At 28.6% G+C, this 24,785-nt stretch overlaps 1 protein-coding gene across 1 annotated transcript in view; it reads left to right on the top strand.

Annotated features, from left to right (window-relative positions):
* Positions 1-13,074, top strand: part of LOC145248811 (uncharacterized) — a 67,613-nt gene extending 54,539 nt beyond the window's left edge. Inside the window, exon 3 of the mRNA XM_080110467.1 lies at positions 12,634-13,074. Coding sequence (XP_079966593.1) covers positions 12,634-12,752 — 119 coding nt within the window. The 3' untranslated portion in view covers positions 12,753-13,074. The remainder of the gene's footprint in view (positions 1-12,633) is intronic.
* Positions 13,075-24,785: the final 11,711 nt, after the last annotated feature.

The following is a 24,785-nucleotide window of genomic DNA, read 5'->3' as shown; positions in this document are numbered from 1 at the left end:
CCCTCTCTCTCTCTCTCTCTCTCTGCTGATTCAGTGAAAAGGGAAAGATCTGAATTGCTTATTTGCCACGTCTTGTTACATAGTGATTACATCAGCTAGTATTAATATTGACAAATATCGAACTAAGTACAGATCTAAATGACACAAAGTTTGGGAAAATAAACCAATTCTCACGAAATAGCATAGGCAGAAATAAAAGAAATAAACAAAGAACAAGTTATGTAGCACAAAATAATTGACGCAAAGTTATGCACGTCAACAACAGCATTGATTGGACAAAAATATGAACCCACAATTTATCTGCTCCATTTGTTTTAAACGTCTTCTTGTTTTTTACTAAAAGATTTTGTAGACATTAAGAAAAGAACAGCAAAAATTCACATGTGTTTGAAAAGTCATTTTGGAGTTTTATTTCTTCCTAACGGTATACATATATGATGGACCCCTTCTATTGATTTCAACATATGAGCTCCGTCACAAAAATTTAAGTTGCTCAGAAATCCACATAGATGATTTATTTATAGTGGTGAAGGCTTTGTGCAGAACCAACCACACCTTTTTGGTACAACTGCTAATTTTTGTTCATACAATGGCTTTCACAAGACAGAGCAGATAGTAGACTGCAGATTTTTACATCAGAGTTTTCCTTCTCCTAGATGCATGTGTTAACGAAGACTATGGGTGGATCTCTCCCAGTGAATTAAACACGCATCCAGATACCAACATGGAAATTTCTATGTCTCAGTGTGGTACATACAGCGCCTAGTCTTCTCAAATGATAATCCATCTGGTACTGGCTAGGCTCATTGTTGCTAAACTTCAGTGATCTGACATGAACCAATGTGTCAATGTCATTATTCCATACATATATACACACATATATAATACCCCAAGCCATGTCATTCACAGTTAAAGGCAACTATACAAAAACCCAACCATTCTCTCATTCACTCTATCTTCTGCTTTCTCTTTCTCTCTCTCTCCTTATCTCTCTCACTGAAAAGAAAAAGATCTCAATTGTCCATTCACCACATCGTCAATCCTTCCTTTTCGCATCTTACAGTTAACAACTGATAAATTTGAAAATTAAAAAAACAAAAATTACAACTAATAACTGTGACCAAACGCATTAAAATTTAATTTTCAACCCAGCTGTGTACTTTTTAACTTACTGAAACTGCTGTTGCAATGACTTGTGACTGTTTAGCCATTGCTTTTTAAAGCTATATGAAAGTTGAAAACAAATTCTGAAAAAAAAAAATGCATACTAAAAGTTTCAGAAATGTAAAACTGTACAGGTCGGTAAAAAATTAAATTTGATTGCGTTCGGTAAAAGTTATTTGTTGCCTATTTTGTTTATTTTCGACTTCTCCATTGTTAAGAAAACAATATTATTGTCCATCGTTCTGTTATGTCCAATTCCACTTAAATTTTAACGGTACTTCTCTGGTTTTTGTCAGTTGAAAGAGAGTCTTCAGAGAAGGCAATTTATTTAATACTATTTTCAAAATTTTGTACCCTTCAACGTTTATTCATATAAATATATACTTTCAAAATTTTGTACCCTTCAACATTTATTCATATAAATATATACTTTCAAAATTTTGTACCCTTCAATGTTTTATTTATATAAATATATACTTTCAAAATTTTGTACCCTTCAATGTTTTATTTATATAAATATATACTTTCAAAATTTTGTACCTCTCAATGTTTACTTATATAAATATATACTTTCAAAATTTTGTACCCTTTAACGTTTATTTATATAAATATATACTTTAAACATTTATTTATATAAATATATATTGTGAATGTTTCGTTTTCCCTGACCCTAAATTGTTTATAATTTTAATAACTAAATCTCGTCTGGGTGATACAGTTTTCGACGATTTATTTTTTTTTTTACCTGTCGTCTCTCATTGCTCGTTCTTGTTTCAGGTGAAAGGTCGTACCAGTGTGAAGAATGTGGCAAAACATTCCTTCATCAGCGTTACGTGAACGCACATGTCCGACGCATTCACAATGTCAGCCGACCTTACAAGTGCGAATATTGCACAAAGGCCTTCGCCCGCAACTGTCACCTGACCGAACACACCTCTATGCATTCCTACGAGAAGAGCTACTCATGTGAGCTGTGTGGTCGAATCTATACTCAGAGGGGTCACTTAAATCAGCACCTTAGGGTCAGTTCCGATGACACGCCATACAAATGCCCCTACTGTGAAAAATCGTTCACACAGAGTCAATATCTAACCATGCACATACGCATTCACGCTACCAGTCCACAAAATTACCGATGCCAGATTTGCCAGAAATATTTCAACAAGTATGAAGATTTGGCCAGTCATTTCAAAAGTCATGAAACATTGGCTGTTAATAAGCCACTTTTGACTTTGGCCGTAAACCGGCCAGATTTGGTGCCGACTGACAAAAAGGTCAAGTGCGAGATTTGTAAACATTTCTTCGATTTAGACGAGCATTATCGCGATCTATTTACATTTGTTGATGAGAAGAGGTTCCGATGTCCTCAATGCGAGCGTCTCTTTCCTCGTCACTTGGCACTTGATAGACCACCGCTAGACCCGTCGGCTATGATGACCCCGACTCCAAATGTTTCTTATTCAATTCCTACATAAGTAAGCGCTTTTGTTTGCGTCTTTTTCCTCAATCTGCCAAAATATGTGCGTAGAATTCTTATTAATCTTTATGATATTTTCATTGCCGTCGTTATCATTATCAACTCACTAGGAGTTTTTCACACAGGCCATCATCAAAAATCTTTCTCTGAGAACAACCTATGGTGTTCCCTGGAGTCTGAGTGACAACAAGCCTCCCCAGATTTTCAGTACTCTCCATCTTTTTCGATAACTTTTGCAAATTAATTTGCGTTATCACAACAGCCACCTACCATTGATTTTTCATTGGTAGTGACCATTGGTCTTCACTGAAATTTAGGTAGCAATAGGCCTCCCTAAGGTTCTAGTTCTCTTTGCACTCATCCAATGGAGGTCTGGCTAGTGCTCTCCTTCTTCGGTCTTTCCATCTTCCTTGACCGTCCTATTATTATTATTATTATTATTGTTTTTAAATTTTATTGTTTTGTTTTAAAGATTTTTTTTTCTCTCCGATAATGTTTCAGGTGGAGAGGTCTCCATTTTTTGCACAGTTATTCTTCAGACTGATTTTAATCAGCTGCGGCAGTTCATTAAAAGCAGTCTGGTGCTTGTCCAGAATTCAACCTAATTTAAAAAAAAAAATACAGACAAATCTTTATAATGCACGTGCCTGTCATAGAATGAAAATGTCATATTCCAAAAATCACGTAAATTTATGAAATAGTTTTTCTTTTAATGCAGAAAGTCAAATTTTATGACGAGGTAAGATGTTGATTTTTGATCCGCCATGTTTAATAAAGAGAGCCAACTCAATTCGAACTACCAAGATTTTAAAATCAGTTTTGTAACGGTTATAACATATTATTAATCACTAAAACTCATAAAAATGATTTTCTTTATATAAAAAAAACACTACTCAATCGAACTATATGATTTTGGGAATATGACATTTTAGTTCCATGGCAGGTACACACATTATAAAGATTTTTCTGTATTTTTTTTTTTTTTTTTGATTAGGTTGAATTCTGGATAAGAACCAAAATTCTTTTAGAATCAAGGGAGATATCTTTAACTTTAGCCTTGTTAGCTGAAGGTGTCATTAGGCAAATTGATTGATTAAACTCTCCACACCAGGGATTCCTAATCTTGAATAGCTGCGATCTATGTTATCATGATGCATGATGGGCGTCATATATGCAAATATAATATTTTTTTTAAGTCATATGTTTGTTTCTAAGTTACTAAAACCTTGCAATGAATCAATTTTGTTATATTCATACCAAAAAAAAAAAAAAAAAAAATCCAAATCTTGAAAATTTCTATAAACACACGTACATCTTTTAGTAAACAAAATAAAGACTAGATAATTTTAGGAGCACAAAACTCGCCGAAAGTATTTATTTTATTTTATTTTTTTTTTAATTTTCGAAAGGAAAGGAAGGGGAGATAATCCAAAATTAATGTTTTTTTAACCTAATTTTTCTGGAAATTCAAAACAAGTGACGAAGTAACACACACCACACACACACACACACACACACACACACACACACACACACACACACAAGCATAACTTAAGAGAACATTTATTAAATTAATTTAAATTGTAAAAGAGGATAAAAATGGCAGCTGTCATACAGGAATATTTTTCTTTTTAATATATTTCTATTTAAAAAGTTATTGAAATGAACTTTTTAATATACTCAGTCATAAATATGCGAGCGACTACATAAAGGTTTACTAATGAGCATATTACTTTGAAAAACGATCGCTAATAAATTACTTATTAATTTTTTATGTTTTTTTTTTGTTCTAGCACACGCATACAAGTGACTTTGTCAGTGTGTGAAAAGTTTCTACATTTTTATTTTTATTCCATTTTCACCCCAAGCAAGACACAGTGCCACTTTGTAGTAGGGGGCTACTATTGGGGCATAAGTTGCAGGGATATTAGGAAAGGAGATGACTAGCAAGATGTCTGTTCACATTAATCTTGAACTTTTGCATGTCAGTACATTTAGGAAAGCAGAATCCTGGAAGGGAGTTCCTAAACTCATCTTTAAATATTTGGTGTACAGAGTTTAAATTTGATATATAGGGTATTTGGACATGTAGCACACTTTCAATTTGGTTTTTAGTCTGTAAAATAGTTGCTAAGGGGTGAAAAATGAAAAATAAATAACTGACCTAGCGTATGTTGACTTTGCCTATATTTTTTCAGCACATGCACTAATTAAACGTTATTGGTCAAACACGATTATTATTTGCAGTTTTTGTGTACACATGGATACGCTAACAAATATGGCTGGAGGGCTACATGTTTTGATTTCGATTCTAGCTGATATAACACATGTCATTTTTTTTTTTAACTTTTGAAATCACTTCTATCTATTTGGCACAATATAATAATCATTAAAGAATTAGCTCTATAATAATAAATATGAAATCTGCATAAATTAAAATGGACAGTTTTTACAAATAAAACGTAACATTTTTTTTATATTTTGGAATAATTAAATTTTAAAGTAGATATTTTTTGAATTGCACAAATAAAATAAAAATATTCAGTTTAGAATATTATAAAATGGATGAAACATATTTTTTGTATGATTTTTTTTTGTTTTTAGGAGGGAAAAATTTGATTTATTAAATAAAATAAAAGTTTTAAAAATTGTTAGTCATTTTAGAATATTTAAAAAAAAACTTTAATTTTGGATTGTCTTTCCTTTTTGCTAGTATCACTCTTCTGAAAATTAAAACAAAAAAATGCTTAAGTTCAAAATCGGCTTCAAAACCAAATAGGTGGTGCCCTTTTCTCTTCTCTGCAACCTTTTTCCCTACAGAAAAGGTGCTACAAGCCTGTCTCTGCTCTGTCTTTATCTTTATGGCAAGTGTTCGTTTGAGCTCCAATCTATGGTCCCCCTTACCAAACTTTCACAAAAAAAAACACTCGACTATTTACAACCACTATCAACAATTTCCCCCACTATCTATCTATCTAAATCTCAATGCAGATCCATAAACAAAGCTTCTTCCCCAGAACTGCCTGCCTGTGGAACACTGTTCCTTTGACCTGATTCCTGGCTGATTACAGTATGGTAATCTTCAAGTCCAATGTAAACAAGTTCTTGTTGAGCCATCCCCTTAAATAATCCAAATTCTACCTAATTTACACCATTAACGATTACTAAGCTACCACCATACATTCATGAACTTTTATTTTCGAGTGGCTTTTGGGCCTTGATAAGTAGTGACTCCTTTGTAAAAAAAAAAAAAAAAAGAAAACTTCCAGTAAGTTAAAGTGCACTTGTGCCATTTTTTTTTTTTTTTTTTTTTTGATAGGTCTCCTTGAAGCTTTCATGGAACTCCAGGGATCCATATGGACCCTGGTTGAGAATCTAAGAAAAATTTTGTTAAAAGTAATCTTTCATGGAAACAGTTCATTCACACAACATATTATTTTTTTTAATTTTTTTGCATTTATTTAATGATGATGAGGAGGAGGGGGATGACAGACTAATGGAGACACAAAATGAAATAAAAGGTTTAACCTATTAGGTTGGTGAAAAAATAATGTTTTTTTTTTTTTTATATATATAGTTGAACTTCAAAAAACGACATTATTTTTGCCCCAACATAACATTTAAAATTATCTTCTAAGATTTTCGAAGTTGCACCTAAATAGTATTTAAGCTGACATATCAAACATTGATTTTGACGAGCGGATTTCAAGTTGTTATTATTGGCGCTATAATAGCTGACAATATGAAATGGTTTTTAATTATGACTAAAAAAAAAAAAAGTCACTATCAGCAAAGGGAAACAACTCATTTTAAATTAAAGAATATAAAAGAGTTGTCCCTTTTAACTAGCAACTTTCAAGTTACTATTGTGGTACAATCTTATTAGCACTATAAATTGTACCTAGTCACATATTTTACTTTCATTTATTTGTTGAGGAGGAGGTTGACAGACTAATTCATAGCACAAAACGAAATAAAAGGTTCAATCTATTAGGTTGGTGCAAAAATATTGTTTTTTTTTTATATAGTTGAACGTAAAAAAATGACATTATTTTTGCACCAACCTAACATTTAAAGTTATTCTGTAAGATTTTTAAAGTTGCACCTAAATAGCATTTAAGCTGACATATCAAACATTGATTTTGATGAGCGGATTTTCAGTTGTTATTATTGGTGCTATAATAGCTGATAATTTGAAATGATTTTTAATTATGACCGAAAAAAAAAGTCACTATCAGCAAAGGGAAACAACTCATTTTTAATTAAAGAATATATAAAGTTGTCTCTTTTAATTAGTGACTTTCCAGTTGCTGTTGTGGTACAATCTTATTGATACTATAAAATCATACTTTGTCACATTATTTATCTAATTTTTTACTATAATCCCACCTGGACAACTCGTAATACAGAAACGTTTTTCAGTTATGGTCAAACAATCAAACTCTGCGAAGAGAATAATTTATAGTTTTGATTTCTGGTTCTTGCCCAAAATTTGCCCTATATTAAAAAAAAAATCTATATGATGTACATACCACTGATCAAACAAAAATATCATATTCTAAAAATCATGTAAATTGTCAAGTAGTTTCATTTTTAAATAAGAAAATCAAATTTTACCAGTAACAGAAGAATGGCCATCTTGTCTGTCATTTTGAAAACAATTTAAAAAAAAAAAAAAAAAAAAAAAAAAAAAAGAAACAAAGAGAAATAACTCAATAACTGAAACTTGAAATTTATGTTGTAATACCTATGGATTTCCATCAATCACTTAAAAAGAATTTTCTTTTTGAAAATAGAATTACTTTATCAATTTATGTGATTTTTGGAATCGATTTTTGCTTGTGTCATCATTATACAGATTTTCCTTTATTTTTTGTTTTTTAATATAGGTGGAATTTTAGACAAGAACTGAAGAATATTAAAAGAGTTGCCTTCCTTACAACTAAAATTTTGTTTCTTTTTTTGTATAAGTTTATAAAATTAGTGTGTGAAGAAATAAAAAATGTGTGTGTGTGTGTGTGTAAATGTTTTTTTTTTTTTTTTTCAATTATATTTCGTCTTTTATTTTGTAAATTGCAAGTCATCATTTTATTCTTTAACAGTAGGCCCTAGATGAGAATCTCTGCTCTACTCATTTCATAAAGAAATTTAATTTATATTATTTAATTGGAATTCATTATTAAGATGAATATTATTTATTAATTTATTTTATTGCGGACTATTATTCTCATTTTTGTTTATTTTGCTATACATTTTTATACTATGAAACAACAACTAAAAAAAAAAGGATGAGAAAAATAGTTTGCAATAACATAAATTAGTAATTTAATTCATTCAATATATACACAATTTAATTTAATTCATTCATTATATACATAATTTAATTCGTTCATTATATGCATAATTTAATTTAATTCATTCAATATATACAACATTTAATTTAATTCATTCAATATATACAACATTTAATTTAATTTATTCAATATATACACAATTTAATTTAATTTATTCAATATATACACAATTTAATTTAATTCATTCAATATATACAAAATTTAATTTGATTCATTCAATATATACACAATTTAATTTAATTTATTCAATATATACACAATTTAATTTAATTCATTCAATATATATACACAATTTAATTTAATTCATTCAATATATACACAATTTAATTTAATTCATTCAATATATACACAATTTAATTTTATTCATTCAATATATACACAATTTAATTTTATTCATTCAATATATACACAATTTAATTTAATTCATTCAATATATACAAAATTTAATTTAATTCATTCAATATATACACACTTTAATTTAATTTATTCAATATATACAAAATTTAATTAAATTCATTCAATATATACACTTTAATTTAATTTATTCAATATATAAAAAATTTAATTTAATTCATTAAATATATACACACTTTAATTTAATGTATTCAATATATACACGATTTAATTTAATTCATTCAATACATACAAAATTTAATTTAATTCATTCAATATATACACAATTTAATTTAATTTATTCAATATATACACAATTTAATTTAATTTATTCAATATATACACAATTTAATTTAACTCATTCAATATATACACAATTTAATTTAATTTAATCAATTTGTACAAAATTTAATTTAATTTAATCAATATATACACAATTTAATTTAATTCATTCAATATATACACACTTTAATTTTATTTATTCAATATATAAAAAATTTAATTTAATTCATTCAATATATACAAAGTTTAATTTAATTTATTCAATATATACACAATTTAATTTAATTCCTTCAATATTACAAACTTTAATTTAATTTATTCAATATATACAAAATTTACTTTAATTCGTTCAATATATTCACATTTTAATTTGATTTATTCAATATATACACAATTTAATTTAATTCATTCAATATATACACAATTTAATTTTATTCATTCAATATATACAAAATTTAATTTAATTCATTCAATATATACACAATTTAATTTAATTCATTCAATATATACAAAATTTAATTTAATTCATTCAATATATACACACTTTAATTTAATTTATTCAATATATACAAAATTTAATTTAATTCATTCAATATATACACTTTAATTTAATTTATTCAATATATAAAAAATTTAATTTAATTCATTCAATATATACACACTTTAATTTAATGTATTCAATATATACACGATTTAATTTAATTTATTCAATATATACACAATTTAATTTAATTCATTCAATATATACACACTTTAATTTAATTTATTCAATATATACAAAATTTAATTTAATTTATTCAATATATACACTTTAATTTAATTTATTCAATATATAAAAAATTTAATTTAATTCATTCAATATATACACACTTTAATTTAATGTATTCAATATATACACAATTTAATTGAATTTATTCAATATATACACAATTTAATTTAATTTATTCAATATATACAAAATTTACTTTAATTCATTCAATATATACACAATTTAATTTAATTTATTCAATATATACACAATTTAATTTAACTCATTCAATATATACACAATTTAATTTAATTTAATAAATTTATACAAAATTTAATTTAATTTATTCAATATATGCACAATTTAATTTAATTCATTCAATATATACACACTTTAATTTTATTTATTCAATATATAAAAAATTTAATTTAATTCATTCAATATATACAAAGTTTAATTTAATTTAGTCAATATATACACAATTTAATTTAATTCCTTCAATATTACAAACTTTAATTTAATTTATTCAATATATACAAAATTTACTTTAATTCGTTCAATATATTCACATTTTAATTTAATTTATTCAATATATACACAATTTAATTTAATTCATTCAATATATACACAATTTGATTTAATTTATTCAATATATACACAATTTAATTTAATTCATTCAATATATACACAATTTAATTTAATTTAGTCAATATATACACACTATTTATTTCTTTATAGAAAAACAAAATTACTTGATCAATGTACAGGAGGACTGGAATATGATATTGTCCAAAATTCAACATAATTAAAAAACAAAAAACACAGAAAAATAATTAATTCCTATTATTAAGAAAAATTTGAACACTCATTCCCCCTCTCTCTCGACCACCTGTGAAGTTGATCAGTTCAATTTTAACAATCGACAATCATTTGCAATTCAGATTTGCATTTCTTTCAATTTAGATTGTACATTTGTGTCTTTTCTATAAATATTTGTTGAATATTTTGGTTTTTGCCGAAAATTCAACATAATTAAAAAACAAACAAAAAATACAGAAAAAAATTATGATGTACATACCCATCACAGAACAAAAATGTCATGTTCCAAAAATCATGTAAATTGATCAAGTAGTTTTAATTTTAACTGAGGAAATCAAATTTTACAAGTAAAAAGGTATTGTCTCCTATCGTCATCTAGAAAAAAACAAAAAAAAAACAAGGACAGGTAACTCCGCAATAATTCAAACATGTGAGATTGATTGCAAACGATTTCACATTAATCGCTAAAAGATTATTTTCTTCATGCAAAAGAAAAAAAATTCTCAAAAACAAGACAATTTATGTGATGTTTAGAATATCACATTCATTTTGTGACGGATACATACATCATAAACATTTTTCTGAATTTTTTTCAAATTTAGGTTGCACTGTGGAATTGCACCAATATTTTTAAAAATTCCAATTTGTTCATTTAAAAACAAACAGACATTTCCTTCCATTCTTAAAGCATACACAAAGCTCAAGGCATGATTGTTTTAAAAACTCACCTTAATATTTTTCTTTCAATAAATATACCATTACACGTTAATTTATTTAATTTATACACAGTATCTAACATTTGACAAAATATGATTTAAATTAAAAAGTCCATGAAATTTTTTTTAAATCCATATTCTGATTACCATTTCATCATAGGTCCTGCTAGCTTGGTGAGTTGAGAGCAAGCTCAAGTCGTTTTATTATATATTGACAATGGAAAAGCATTTGTAGAGCCAAATAGATTTGTGATGATACTCGGTGTAGAACCTCATTAATAAAGGATGTTGAGGAAGTTCTGTGTGGCAGGGCCAATCATTCCATTCCTCTATTATTCATATCAACAAAATAAAAATTTTCTGCTGCTGCTGATGATGATTATTATTATTATTATTATTATTATTATTATTATACTACTACTAATAATAATAATCATAATAATAGCAACAACAACAACAACAACAACAACAACAACAACAACATAAATGTGTTTGTTGTTTATTTAAATTCATATTAATCTTCTCCAGATTTAAAATGAGACATTTAGTGGTTCATGAAATTTAAAAGATTGGTGAGTATACCAAAAGCTACCAAAGCAAAGTGGAGAGTTATGCAAAGGGAAGCAACTCAGATGAGCAAAACAATGTGATACATTATCAAAAAATATTATCAAATTCTATTAATCTATTCTATTAGTTTTATTAATATGGTATTTTTTCAATTAGTAATAGTAGCAACATTTACATCAGCGTCTCCTCCTCTGCTTTTAGATGTTGGTTCAGGGTTCTTTTCATTCTTGAGCAGTCATCTGCAATGCTCCTTTTCAATCACAGCAATTAAGAAGTGATAAAAATTACTTAATTTTTAAAACGTCTTACTGGCTAGCTTTGGAAGCTCGCTATTGTTTCGCCAAGTCTGCTGCTTGAAATATTGATTTAAAATAATAAACATTTTGTTCATAACTTTCTTGTCAACACGTAACAAAATCTCATTCTTTTGCAAACTGTTATCCTCATCTTTATAGTTGCTATTTCACCACATTTCGGCCAACTAATCCTCTGACCTTCTTCAGGTGATTAACCACAATGGGATAAAAACGTGGTGAAACAACAACTATAAAGATGGAGGATAAATTAGGGGGTGGGGGATACCATCTGGAATATAATTTGAAGAGATACTATGTAGGAGGTTGAGCAGCAAGATATCTGTTTACATTACACTTGAACTTCTGCATGTCAGTACAGTCAGGGAAGCAGAAACCCAGAAGGTAATCCCAAAGTCTAGCAGTCCAAGAGAAGAAACTATTAGAGCAGAAGGCTTTCTGGCATGTGGGGATCTCTATGATTTAGGGATGGGGTCTTGCTGCTTGTTGGGTTTATCGGGCATATTTATGTAGAAGGAGTACAAGGGCTTTTGTTAATGCAAGAAATGGCCTCAGTGTTTGCATTTATTAATGTAGATCACTTTGGCCCAAACATAACATGCTTATACATAAATTCTCTTTAATTTTCTAATCTAATAAAACCACAGTATGTTTTGGTATCAGATCTTCCTCTTATATCTGAGTGAGTGACTGTGCACCTGTCTTTGTGTGTTATTTGTTGTTGTCACACACCTTCGTTAACCCGGAGATCTATCTATCTACTACAAAGGCACTGTACCGATCTGTTCTCTTTTAGGGGCAGAAGGTGGCCACCACCTGACAAAACGACAGAAAAGAGAATTTGGAGTGAACGAACCCCGCAATGTTACTCCAAAGAAACCCTGTAGAGATGGTGGCATGCTACCAAGATGGTGAATCAGCCGTTTCCCCCCCATGACAGCTGACTGAAGTTTTCACGACACTCTGCACCCAGAACGCACCAACACGGCTGTGGCACTTACTCCATCTTGGATCTTGAGAAAGAAAAAAAAAGGTTGTGCTTAATGAATTAAATTAATTTTCTGATGAATAAATGAATAAAAGTTTTTTTGTTGAAATATATTCTCATGTAGGACATTATGGTATACGTTACTATTGGAGGTAGAAAAGATTCTTAAGGAAATAAAATAGAGAAATTAGTTTAAAAACAATTTAGTTACCTATTACTGTGTTAAGTATTTGAGTAAAAAAAACAAAACAACAACAACAACAGCAAAAAACAATTTAATATCTAATATAAAATATAAGCGTATTAAGCTACTGTTAATAGTCTTTAGTCATTTGTCAGATGTGGTTTTTTTTTTCGTCTTTAGTCATTTGTCAGATGTGTTTTTTTTTTCTTCTGGACGTAAACTTCACATTAGTGCTATTCATTAATCCAACCACATCCTAACAGTAACTTAACATGCTTATATCTTCTATTAAATATTAAATCACTTTTAATTTTAATGCAAATATGCGACATAAAAGTAAGTAAACTAAAATAAATTGTTTGAAACTAATTTTTTACAATTACATTTCTTTTTTTTTTAATCTAATGTTTAATAGAAAATCTAAGCATATAAAGTTAATTAATGTTAATATTGTTTTTCAGAAGAAAAACATGGCCGACAAATCCCTAAATACTCAAGGCAAATAATAACAAACTTCGTGTGCTCATATTTTTTTATTAAATATAAGTAAATCAAATTAAATTATTTGGCACTAATGAGTCAACTATATTTCTTTTTAAAATCTTTTCTATCGCCAATAATAATGCTTATTATAATAATGCATTACTATAGAAGAAAAAAAAATACTTTGAGTCAAGATATAATAATTTCAACATAATTTAAGTAGTATCTAATGATTTCTTTTCTTTTCTTTTCTTTTTATTAGAAAACTATGATGAGTGTCTTAAGAAAATTTGATAAACATGCTTTAACTTTTAAGATAAAAAGAATTTAGTTCCAAACAACTTGTAAGCAATGTTCTGAATCTGGGATAGATACTGTGGAATATGTGTGTGTGTGTGTGTGTAGTAAGTTATGAAAATACGTTTATAACAATTAAGCTACACAAAGGTCTCCATATTACATCACTGTAAGGAACCGTTAGACTAAAATCACATAGAAGGATGAAACATAGAAGCCTCTGTGTAGCTTAATTGCCATAAATATGTTTTTATAACTTATTGCATTGCTCTATTCACGTATTAAGCACTGTTTAAATAAATAGTTAAAATCGATAAAGAAAATATTATATCTCTTTATAACATTTCATATGGATATATGAAATAAATAAATAAATATATATATATATATATATATATATACATATATATATAAACATATATATATATATATATAAACATGTTTATTAACTGTTTGCTCGTATATATATATATATATATATATATATATATATATATATATATATATATAAACATGTTTTATTAACTGTTTGCTCGTATATATATATATATATATATATATATATATATATATATATATATATATATATATATATATATATATAAGGATTCTGGAGATAGGATCCCATCTCTTATGGTAAATTACCCGGTTATTTTGTTTCCAGTACAGTGTTTCTGGAAACAATTGTAAATCTGTTAAGTTGTTTGGGGTATAAATTATTATACTATAATAATAAAAATTTTGAAATAAATATACTTATAAGCTCTAATTAATTGCAAACAACATCACATATATATATATATATATATATATATATATATATATATATATATATATATATATATATATATATATATATGAGATAATAATTAAATGAATGATTTTGCACTACGATGCTATCAAGGATTGTGCATGTCAACATAAAGGTATAAATTGTGAGATGGACAAAATCTTGAAATTTGGAATATAGGCTTTTGTCTATAATTACATCGAGCTTCATAAATTAAAGGATTGGTATGAATAAAAAGTGAAATATAATTGAAGAATAAACATATTTTTATATAAAAAAGGGAATTAAATGATGCAAAATAGAAATTTAATAAAGGAATACAAAAGATAAGATTATTTCCATATTCCATGAAGTTTCAAAATTTAGGCCTTTTCCTTCAAAGGAAATAACTAGCAAAATAAAAATATAGAATTGTGAGTTGTATTAAAATTGAAAACTTTGAAAATTCTAATTGTAGAAAAAGTGATTTAAATTATAAAAGGATATTGAAAATGATGTTCATGATTCTAAATGGAATAAGGTTTTACCATCTTTGTGCTTCCATTTTGAATATATAACTACTTCATTTACTCACATAAAATTAATATACAAAAGTATAAATTTATGCGTAAACTTTAAGTATTTACTTCAAAAGTGCTCAATATGTAGGTAAAGCTGGTTAGTAATTTATAAAATATATATGGCGATTAAGCTACACTGAATATTCGGCGTTTCATCCACTCTAGGATTCTTCAGGCTTATGCATAAGCCTGACGAATCTTAGAGTGGATGAAACGCCGAATATTCAGTGTAGCTTTTTTTTTTTTTTTTTTTTTTTTACATAGGCGTCACCACTTATCAAGGCCGATAGGCCACTCAAGGATAAGGGTTAAAGAGTGTACAGCAGTCAAAAGGATAATATAGTAATCGATAGTAATGGAAGTTCGGTAAATTTGTTAACTTAAGTGGAACGGCTCATCAGAAACTTGTTCACGTTCGACTTGAAGACAACCATATTATAGCTTAATCGCCATATATATTTTATAAATTACTAACTATATATATATATATATATATATATATATATATATATATATATATATAAAGAGAGAGAGAGAACGAGAAGGAGAGAGAGTGTGTTCATTGGGTAAAGGGAGATAACCGAGATTCGTTCATTTTTTTTTGTACGAGAATTTGGGACACTAAAAATGTAATCTTACAAAAGATGATATTGTCATTTTTATTAAATAAAAAAATTCAACTACTTTATTTAATGTAACGAAAGTTATTAAACAAAACGTTCAAATAATTGTAAAAATATGTTTTTTTGTTCAAGTATTTTATTTAATGTAACAAAGTTTTATAACATAAATAACAAAAAAAATATAGTCATTAATATTGCAAAAAAAAAAGAAAGGGAGAAAAAGCAATGGTAATTGCAGAGGAATTGTAATTAAAAAAAAAGGCTGCGATAATATTTTTTAATGTAAGAATTTAAGTTACTTTTTATTAAAGGAAACTGCAACAACATTTTCTATTTTACATAAAACAATATTGCTTCTTGATACAATTCAATATTCTGGGGAATAAGTAGTCAAAATAAAAAAAAATAATAATAATCAGAGATCCCTCAAGAAGAAATTAAATAATAAAAATGACACATAATGTAAAATAGCTTTTATTTGAACGAAAATAAATAAAATAAGAGGTCACAACCATTTTTTTTTTTATGTCTGTAAGTTAGGTTTTGCAAAATTCAGTTTCAAGATTGAGAGGAAAAAAAAAGGAAATGTTGTGAAATTTTAAGACGAAATAAGGAATTAAAATCTAAATAATATTATTATGAGGATAAGTGAAGAATTAAGATAAAAGGAAACACAGAAACGATTTAAGTGAAAAATGAAAAAAAATTTTTTTTAAGTTTCTATAGCTAATTGTAAACATTACACCTACTCGGCATTATATGAAAGTATTTTTTTTTTTTTTCTATTTTTACATTTTTTTTTTTTATTAATGTTATAAAACTTTGTTACATTAAATAAAATAGATGAATATTTTGTTTAATAAAAATTACAATATCGACTTTTGTAAGGTTAAATTTTTTAGCGTCCCAAATTCTTGTACGAAAAAATGGAAAAAATTTCTCAGTTATCTCCCTCTAACCAATGACGATATTGCAAAAGCGCATTATTCCATGTATTTATACATTTACATAGGTTATAAGAAGATATATTTTATGTATCAATTCTCAGTATTTACTTCAAGAGTGCTCAATAGGGAGTAGAGCTAGATAGTAAGTTATAAAAATATATGGTGATTAAACTTCACAGAATATTTCTTACCTATCGAGATGAAATGCGGAGAATTCTATATAACTTAATCGTCATATATTTACATGAATTACACACACACGCGCGCACACACACACACACACACACACACGTGTTTAGTTAAAAAGTTCAATATCATCAAACTGCTAAAAAGTTGTATGACTTCTTCGTCTTTCTCTCTCTCTCTCTCTCTCTCTCTCTCTCTCTCTCTCTCTCTCTCTCTCTCTCTCTAGACACACACACATGTATGTATGTATGTATGTATATTTGTAATAAAAGTTGTAAATAATTTTTCTTTGTGAGAGAAATTTTTGGGTATTAATTTAAGAAAGTACTGATTATCATAAAGAAAGATGAATGAGTTTAGTCTAAACGACATGTAATGATCAAATGTAACGTTTCATCTTCTCGATCCAAGACATCCCATCAGACCACAATGTGTGTGTGAATATTCTTCTCTTCGTTTCTTTCTCATCAATGTATTCACAAGTCAACGCATACACAGTTACATCTATAGCCATTTATATATTTATCTACCAATACATATCAATTGCATGTTTTCTGTGGTTTGCATAAATTATTGCTACATTATAAACCACCCGTCATGCAGGTGGGTTTACTATTGGTGTATGACAAATTATAGCATCAGAAATGTACAACTGCTCCTATTGATTCTCTATTTGTCTGATATTAAGCCATGACAAATTAAGTCACGATAAATTAAGTCATGACAAATCAAGTCATGACAAATCAAGTCATGACAAATCAAGTCATGACAAATCAAGTCATGACAAATCAAGTCATGACAAATCAAGTCATGACAAATCAAGTCACGACAAATCAAGTCACGATAAATTAAATCACGACAAATTAAATCACAACAAATTAAGTCATGACAAATTAAATCATGACAAATTAAATAATGACAAATTAAATCATGACAAATTAAGTCATGACAAATCAAGTCACGACAAATCAAGTCACGACAAATCAAGTCACGATAAATTAAATCACGACAAATTAAATCACAACAAATTAAGTCATGACAAATCAAGTCACGACAAATCAAGTCACAAAAAATTAAGTCACAAAAAATTAAGTCACAACAAATTAAATCACAACAAATTAAGTCATGATAAATTAAGTCATGACAAATCAAGTCATGACAAATTAAGTCACAAAAAATTAAGTCATAACAAATTAAATCACAAAAATTAAGTCACAAAAAATTAAGTCACAACAAATTAAATCACGAAAATTAAGTCACGACAAATTAAGTCACAACAAATTAAATCACGAAAATTAAGTCACGACAAATTAAGTCACAACAAATTAAATCACAACAAATTAAGTCATGATAAATTAAGTCACGACAAATTGAGGCATGACAAATTACTCATGCTGTTCTTTTGAGTTTTTTTTACTAAAAGCTCTTTGTAAAAAAAACATTTTATTTCAAACTTAGGGGGAATATTTTTTTAAAATATGAATCAAACATAAAATGAAAAAAATGTTAAATTAAAAGAAAAGAAATATTTTTTTTAGTTTTTTTTATAGTGCTTTTCTGTGTACTTTTTTTATTAGGAAATGTTTAAAAAAATAAAAATAAATAGTAAATATATCAACAAATTATTTAATCCCCTCAAATCTCGGCTGATCAATCTAGAAAAAAAAAAAATTAAAACTTGTTTATTTTTTACAAGGATTTTTAGCCAAAAACAAAAAAGAAAAACAAAACAGCATGCCAGTTCGTCTGAATTAAAATTGGTTGCTTCTTAATGTTCAACATAAAAATCCCAGGTTGCTCGAATGACATGCCTAAATATTACACAAATAGAGGTTCAGCAAAAACAGTTGCCACGCATTGTTGTACATTTGTCATTGCATAATTCGTAGACCTCATCAAGCAGGTATGCTTTCAAAGTGCTCAAATTCTGTATCGTCAATCGAACCACTATTGGCAGTTTGTATGAATTGTGAAATAAATGTTGTTTCAATAATCGATATGAAATCTGGCAAAGATAAGACACAAAACATTAATTATTATGAAAAACTATACTGTCTTAAATATTATTTAAGCATAAATTTGATTTTTTGTTGCCCAACAAACAAACAAAAAAAACCCAATAACATACTCTTTCTAGAGAGCTTCGTCACATGATTGATAACAGAACTTCTGCCAGGTAAGGGGGCAATTATTCAATTATGTCAACACATCTGTTAGTATTTAGTTTATACTGAAGTACATTCTAAAGGCATCTTCAAGGGTGTATGTTTTTTTGTGTTTTTTGTTTAAGGAAGTTTATTTTGTCCCCTTCTCCACTTACAGTGCCCGGTATTCCCGAATGGTCACTCATCTCGTATTTCCATATCCTAAAGAACTAAATAAGCATAATGGTAAAAAACGATGTTTCTCGTTAAAGCCAGTGAACAAAATTTAATTCTTGTCTAGAACTAACGCTATATTAAAAAACAAAAATAAAGAAAATCTGTATGATGCCAAATGAAAGTATCATATGCCAAAACCCATATAAACTGATCAAGTACTTTTATTTTTATAAAGAAAATCGTTCTTCAATGATAAATGGGAATTCGTATGCATTACAACACAAATCTCATAAGTTTGAATTATTGATTTATCTCCCTTTTAGGTTGTTTCCAAAATGGCAGACGAGACAAACACTCTTCTGTTACTCATAAAATTTGATTTTCTTTATATATATATATATATACAGATAAAATTCTCTTGAATAGAGTCCAAAAAATGTCCTTATAAATTCATTCTTTGAGTATTATTTCTTAATTCCTCACTCATATATTATAAAAATTTTCTGCATTATTGCTATTTTTTGTCAGCCAAAAATAGGATGAAATAAATGATGAAAAAAAAAAAAAATTGTATTAGTTTTGTTTTTTTATTTGTGTATAAATTTTCGGCGATATTTATATCCACACGTTAATTAGTTATATATTCTTTAAAATGGTAATGACGTACCATTCCATGTATTGTACAGGATTAGGGCAACGTTAGAGCCATGTAATAAATTCTAACAGATATCGAATTTCACAAGCGATCTCATATAAGCTGAATGCATATTCCAACAAGGGGAGATGTTATCTTCTCATATATATATATGAGCAAACAGTTAATAAAATATGTTAAAAAACACTTTGAAATGAGTTAAAAACATATTTAATCTGAAAAGGAAACACTAGATAAATGGATAGTCCTTAATCCGCGGATATATATATATATATGTATATATATATAGTATTCCCAAATAGTCACCCACCTGATACTGACCAAGTTCAATGTTGCTTAACTTCGGTGATCTAATAAGAACTGGCTTGTCAACATGATTATGATATGTTTATTTATTTTTCTTAATATATAATATATATATCTAATAAAACATTATTAAAGGTTGTTTTTTTTCATTTTTTTTTCATAGGCTATTGTCCCTATCATTATTATTTATTTTCATAGGCTATTGCCCCCATTATTGCTACTTTTTTTTTTTTTAGTGCATTTCGGCTGATATATTTTTCAGTCTTTTCTCAAATGCATTCTGTTTCCATGGTGATGTTCTGCCTATAATCAAATATGACTGTTATTGATTTTGTGGTATTTCTTACACATGAATTACTATTTATTTTTATCTTTACTATTGTATAAAAGTCACTTTGTATGTGAGTTTCTTCCTCATAGTTTCTGAAACAGCTGAGCCGATCTTTTGCAAATTTCATACAAAGGTAATTTATATTTCTGGCGGTGTTCTTAGATATATTTTGTAAAGAAATTCATCCGATAAGTATCGAAAATCGAAAAAAAAAAACTATTTTAAAAATAGTTTTTCTTCTCTTATAGATAAAAAGAATTTTTACAAGGGAATAATTTACGTTACACCGGTGTAACGTAAAATATTCACCTGTAAAAATTCTTCTTTTTTATCTATAAGAGAAGAAACACTATTTTTAAGGTCATCAAGCCCAAATATCAGTTGACGTGATATTGTAAACAAACACAGACAAAATTTGATGAATTTGATATTATCATTATTATTTAAAAAATTTTTTTTTGGCTAATTAGTCCACCGAACAAATTATTCCTCATAATATATAATAATCCATAGAGGATTGATTCTATAATAATACATAGGTAATCTGCATAGATTAAAATATTATGTTTAAGCTTATTCTACGACCGAGCAACGCTAGGCGTCTAGCTAATAAAAGTCACTTGAGAGTTAGGGATAAAGAGATTTTGCTTTGATCCCAAAACGTCCAGAGTCATTGTTGAGGTGCCTTGTTCCCTATTTTTTTTTTTAAACTCACCTTTACTCCAAACAAGGCATATCCCCACTTGAACGTAAGGGGTTACTAATTGCGACCATGCCTAATAAAGATTAACTAGTTGTTGATTTACATTACATTTGAACTTCTGCATATCAGTACAGTCAGGGAAACAGGTAGCAGGAAAAGAATTCCAAAGTCTAGCTGTTCGAGAGAAGAAACTATTAGAGTAGAAAGCTTTCTGGCATTAAGAAACCTCAACAGTAAAGGGATGTAATTTTATTGTTAAGCAGGTTTGTCAGGGATATGTACGTTGAGGGGGCACAAGTGCAATGAGTTCATCAGAGCACATTCCATTAAAATATTTGTAAAACAGGCACAGGGATGCAACATTGCGGCGATGGGACAGAGGTTGGAGCTTAGTTGACAAAGCGGCACCTACTAGATTTGAGACTTTTTTTTAACCTATCCAAGAAGGAGAGACTAGTGGTAGATGTGGCAAAAATACTCCATGCATTGATGAATGGTAGCCTTGTAGAGGTACAGGATACTCTCAGGTGTCAGTAGTTTTCTAGCATGATAGAGGGACTCCACCTTCCTTGCAGCAGCCTTCACAGTGTCCTCAATATATTTGTTCCGTTCTCTGTAAGATAAGATATGGTCCACTCTCCCAAACTTTGCCTTAATGCTAATCGCCTGAGACACCTTTACTGAGGGATGCCGATAGGGTTGCTCAGGCATGTTTTGCAGGCCAATGCTCTTTCTCTAGGGAGCTGGTTTTTCATGTCCCATTTTCTCCGACCTTGTATCACATCTTCCTTCCATCGAATGGAAGAAAAATATTGAGATGAAGAGATTTTTAATTGAATGATGACGAATATTATAAGAAGACTGGAAATACTGAATGGAATGGATAAGATGTTATGGCTTATGAGGACAGTTTATGACTAGTGTTTATTAACATTGGATTTGAAGGTAACCGTGTTGTAGCCCTCAGGGAAGAAATCTTGTAGGAACATGTTCTAGTTATAATAAGTTCTTGGAAAGAAACTCTGGAAATTCTGATTGACATTAGGCAAATGTAGGAAGAAAATAAAGTTTTTTTGCCGCTGTGGTAGAAATTGAGTTCTTGCTGTGAATGTCTTGCAGAAAAGAAGCAAGGACTGAATCTCAGTTGAGCACCATTCATAGAAATAACAACAAAGTAGAGAAAGACTAGCTACATCTCTTCTGTGAAAAAAAGCAGCTGCATAGAATAGAAGCGGTTTTAAGAAAAGAAATTTGTTTCCCCCCCTCTTAATTATAAATTTATGAACACAAAAAAAAAGAACAGGTAACAAAAATTTCTTTAAACAAAACAACGAAAAAGTTTATTCAATAAAAGAAAGTAGACCAGCCAGAAAATAGTAGACCATTTCTTTGGCAAGGCGTCCAGTGGGTCGTCAGCTTATACAGTGAAGGTTGATAAGTTATTCCATCCGATGGATGGTGGCAAATGAGAGAAAGAGATCTGTTTGCTCGCCACTTTAGTTCTCTCTGCTGGCTGACTGGAGTTCCCAAAAGGCTAAAGAAGTTCCTTAGGTTGTTAAATTTCACTCTGATGATTGGCGAATCGTCAGCCATGTCTATTTAATTTCAAAAATAACAATTTTTGTCATTTCTTTAACTTAGACACTCCTTGGTGAAAATAGAAAAGTACACACAGCTAGTAATAAAAATATGTCGCCGTTTATTTCTGTACATATAAGTTTTTAATGACAGCTTCACAAATCTAATGCCTGTGTGACGGGGATGGCAGTGGTGGTGTGTAGAAGACTGTTTTGCTAGCACCCCTCTCGTCGTTGTTGTGTCACCTCTTCTTGCTGTTTCTCTTTTTATTTGGCCTAGATGACAACATTCTGATCAGACGACAATCCCGTCGGCACTATTTTGCAAAAATGGCGTCACACTCATTTTGACATCATCTCCAAGGCTTCTGCATAGACTTGTGACCAACTTTTTTTGTTTGCTGTCACTTAACCACACAAAGATTCAACACGTAACCCTAGGTCACGTTCTCTGGACAAATTTATTGTTTGACCTCCTACCTGGGGTGTGCTTATGCAACAAGGGGACAGATAAATTAGTGTGCTCCATCAGCTGATTGGTCAGTGTGTGGCCGAATCACTCAGCAAGAGAAATGCATTGATTCATAAGAGAAAATAGATCATTATTTTTGTTTACTGCTACAAGGTAATCTCTCACTAGATTGATAAGTCGATTTTGCTTCCGATATTTTAGAAAGTCATCTCCTCTTTTAGATTGACTAGCCTTAATTTAAACCTTCGCCACTTCTGGTTTGGTGATGGACGTAACGGCAAAGACATGACGTTTTTTTTTTTTCACTTTCTTTTCCTCCATTGTGGTAAGAGTTCGAGCCTGCCTGCCTAGTACCACTTTTTTTTTTTTTTGCTCAACACACACCTCCAAACACCCGGGCAACGGCTGGCACTCAGGCTAGTATATATATAGGCAGAGGATTGCATCAAGAGTAAGATACTTTTTAGAAGAATCTACTTTTTCCAGTGACCTTAGCAACAGATTGGATAAAAGTTTTCCATTTTAGATTTGAAGTGGAAGTCAGTCGTAGGAAACAGTTTTTGTTTCTTTGTTTGTACTAATGAGTCACCCCTTATCAAGGTCAAAAGGTCACTCGATAATAAGGTTAATGAGTTAATCGGCTGGATGGTGAGACAACACCGTGACGATTATTAACGTTGACTGGAACATGTTCATGAAAAATGATGAGGTAGAAAACTGATTCTTAATGAAAATAGTTTTCGAAGACAATTACTGAAAATTGAGTTTTGCAAAAAAAATAAATAAATAAAATAAAGTAAATAAAGGGACTTTTAGGGTCTTCACCATGCAGCCGACAAATCTGCAGAAATCCTTTATAAACAATGGGGAACTAAACTTGAAGATAACAAAAATATGATTATAAACCAGAGAAATGATATGGGCTTTTGTAGACTGAATAGACAACATAGCTGAGAGATGACGTCACATGGAAACTTAAAATTGGGACATGTGGATATAAGAACGAAATTCGTTTTAATAGTTTTGGACATTATATATATATATATTTCTGTAGAAATATATTTTCTAATAATATATACCAATCCTTATTTAAGAAACTCAATGTAATTACAGAGCAATATAGTGAATAAATGACAAAAAACTATATTCCAAAATCCATGATGTTGACTATCTTATAATTTATTCCTTTAATTCAGTTGACATTTACAATTCTTTGATTGATTTTGTAAATGTATTGAATTGTAAATGTCAACTGAATTACAGGAATAAATTATGAAATGATCAACATCATGAATTTTAGAAAATACTTTTTACTTTTTATCACTCTCTCTCTCTCTCTCTCTATATATATATATGTAATACCAACTTTTTTATGTTTTCTTTTTTAAAACAATTTGTTACCGAAAGTCTTTAAAAGTGATTCGTTCATTGCATTTTTCTGACAATTTATTACCTAAATCTTCCAAAAGAGATTCGTTCATTTAATTATTATTTTAATTTTATTTATTTTAATGATTTTAAATTA

The sequence above is a fragment of the Euprymna scolopes genome, chromosome 27 (genome assembly GCF_053919585.1).
Source record: "Euprymna scolopes isolate OS-2025 chromosome 27, ASM5391958v1, whole genome shotgun sequence".
Lineage (NCBI taxonomy): Eukaryota > Metazoa > Mollusca > Cephalopoda > Sepiida > Sepiolidae > Euprymna > Euprymna scolopes.
This window is presented reverse-complemented; position numbering and strand designations above follow the sequence as displayed.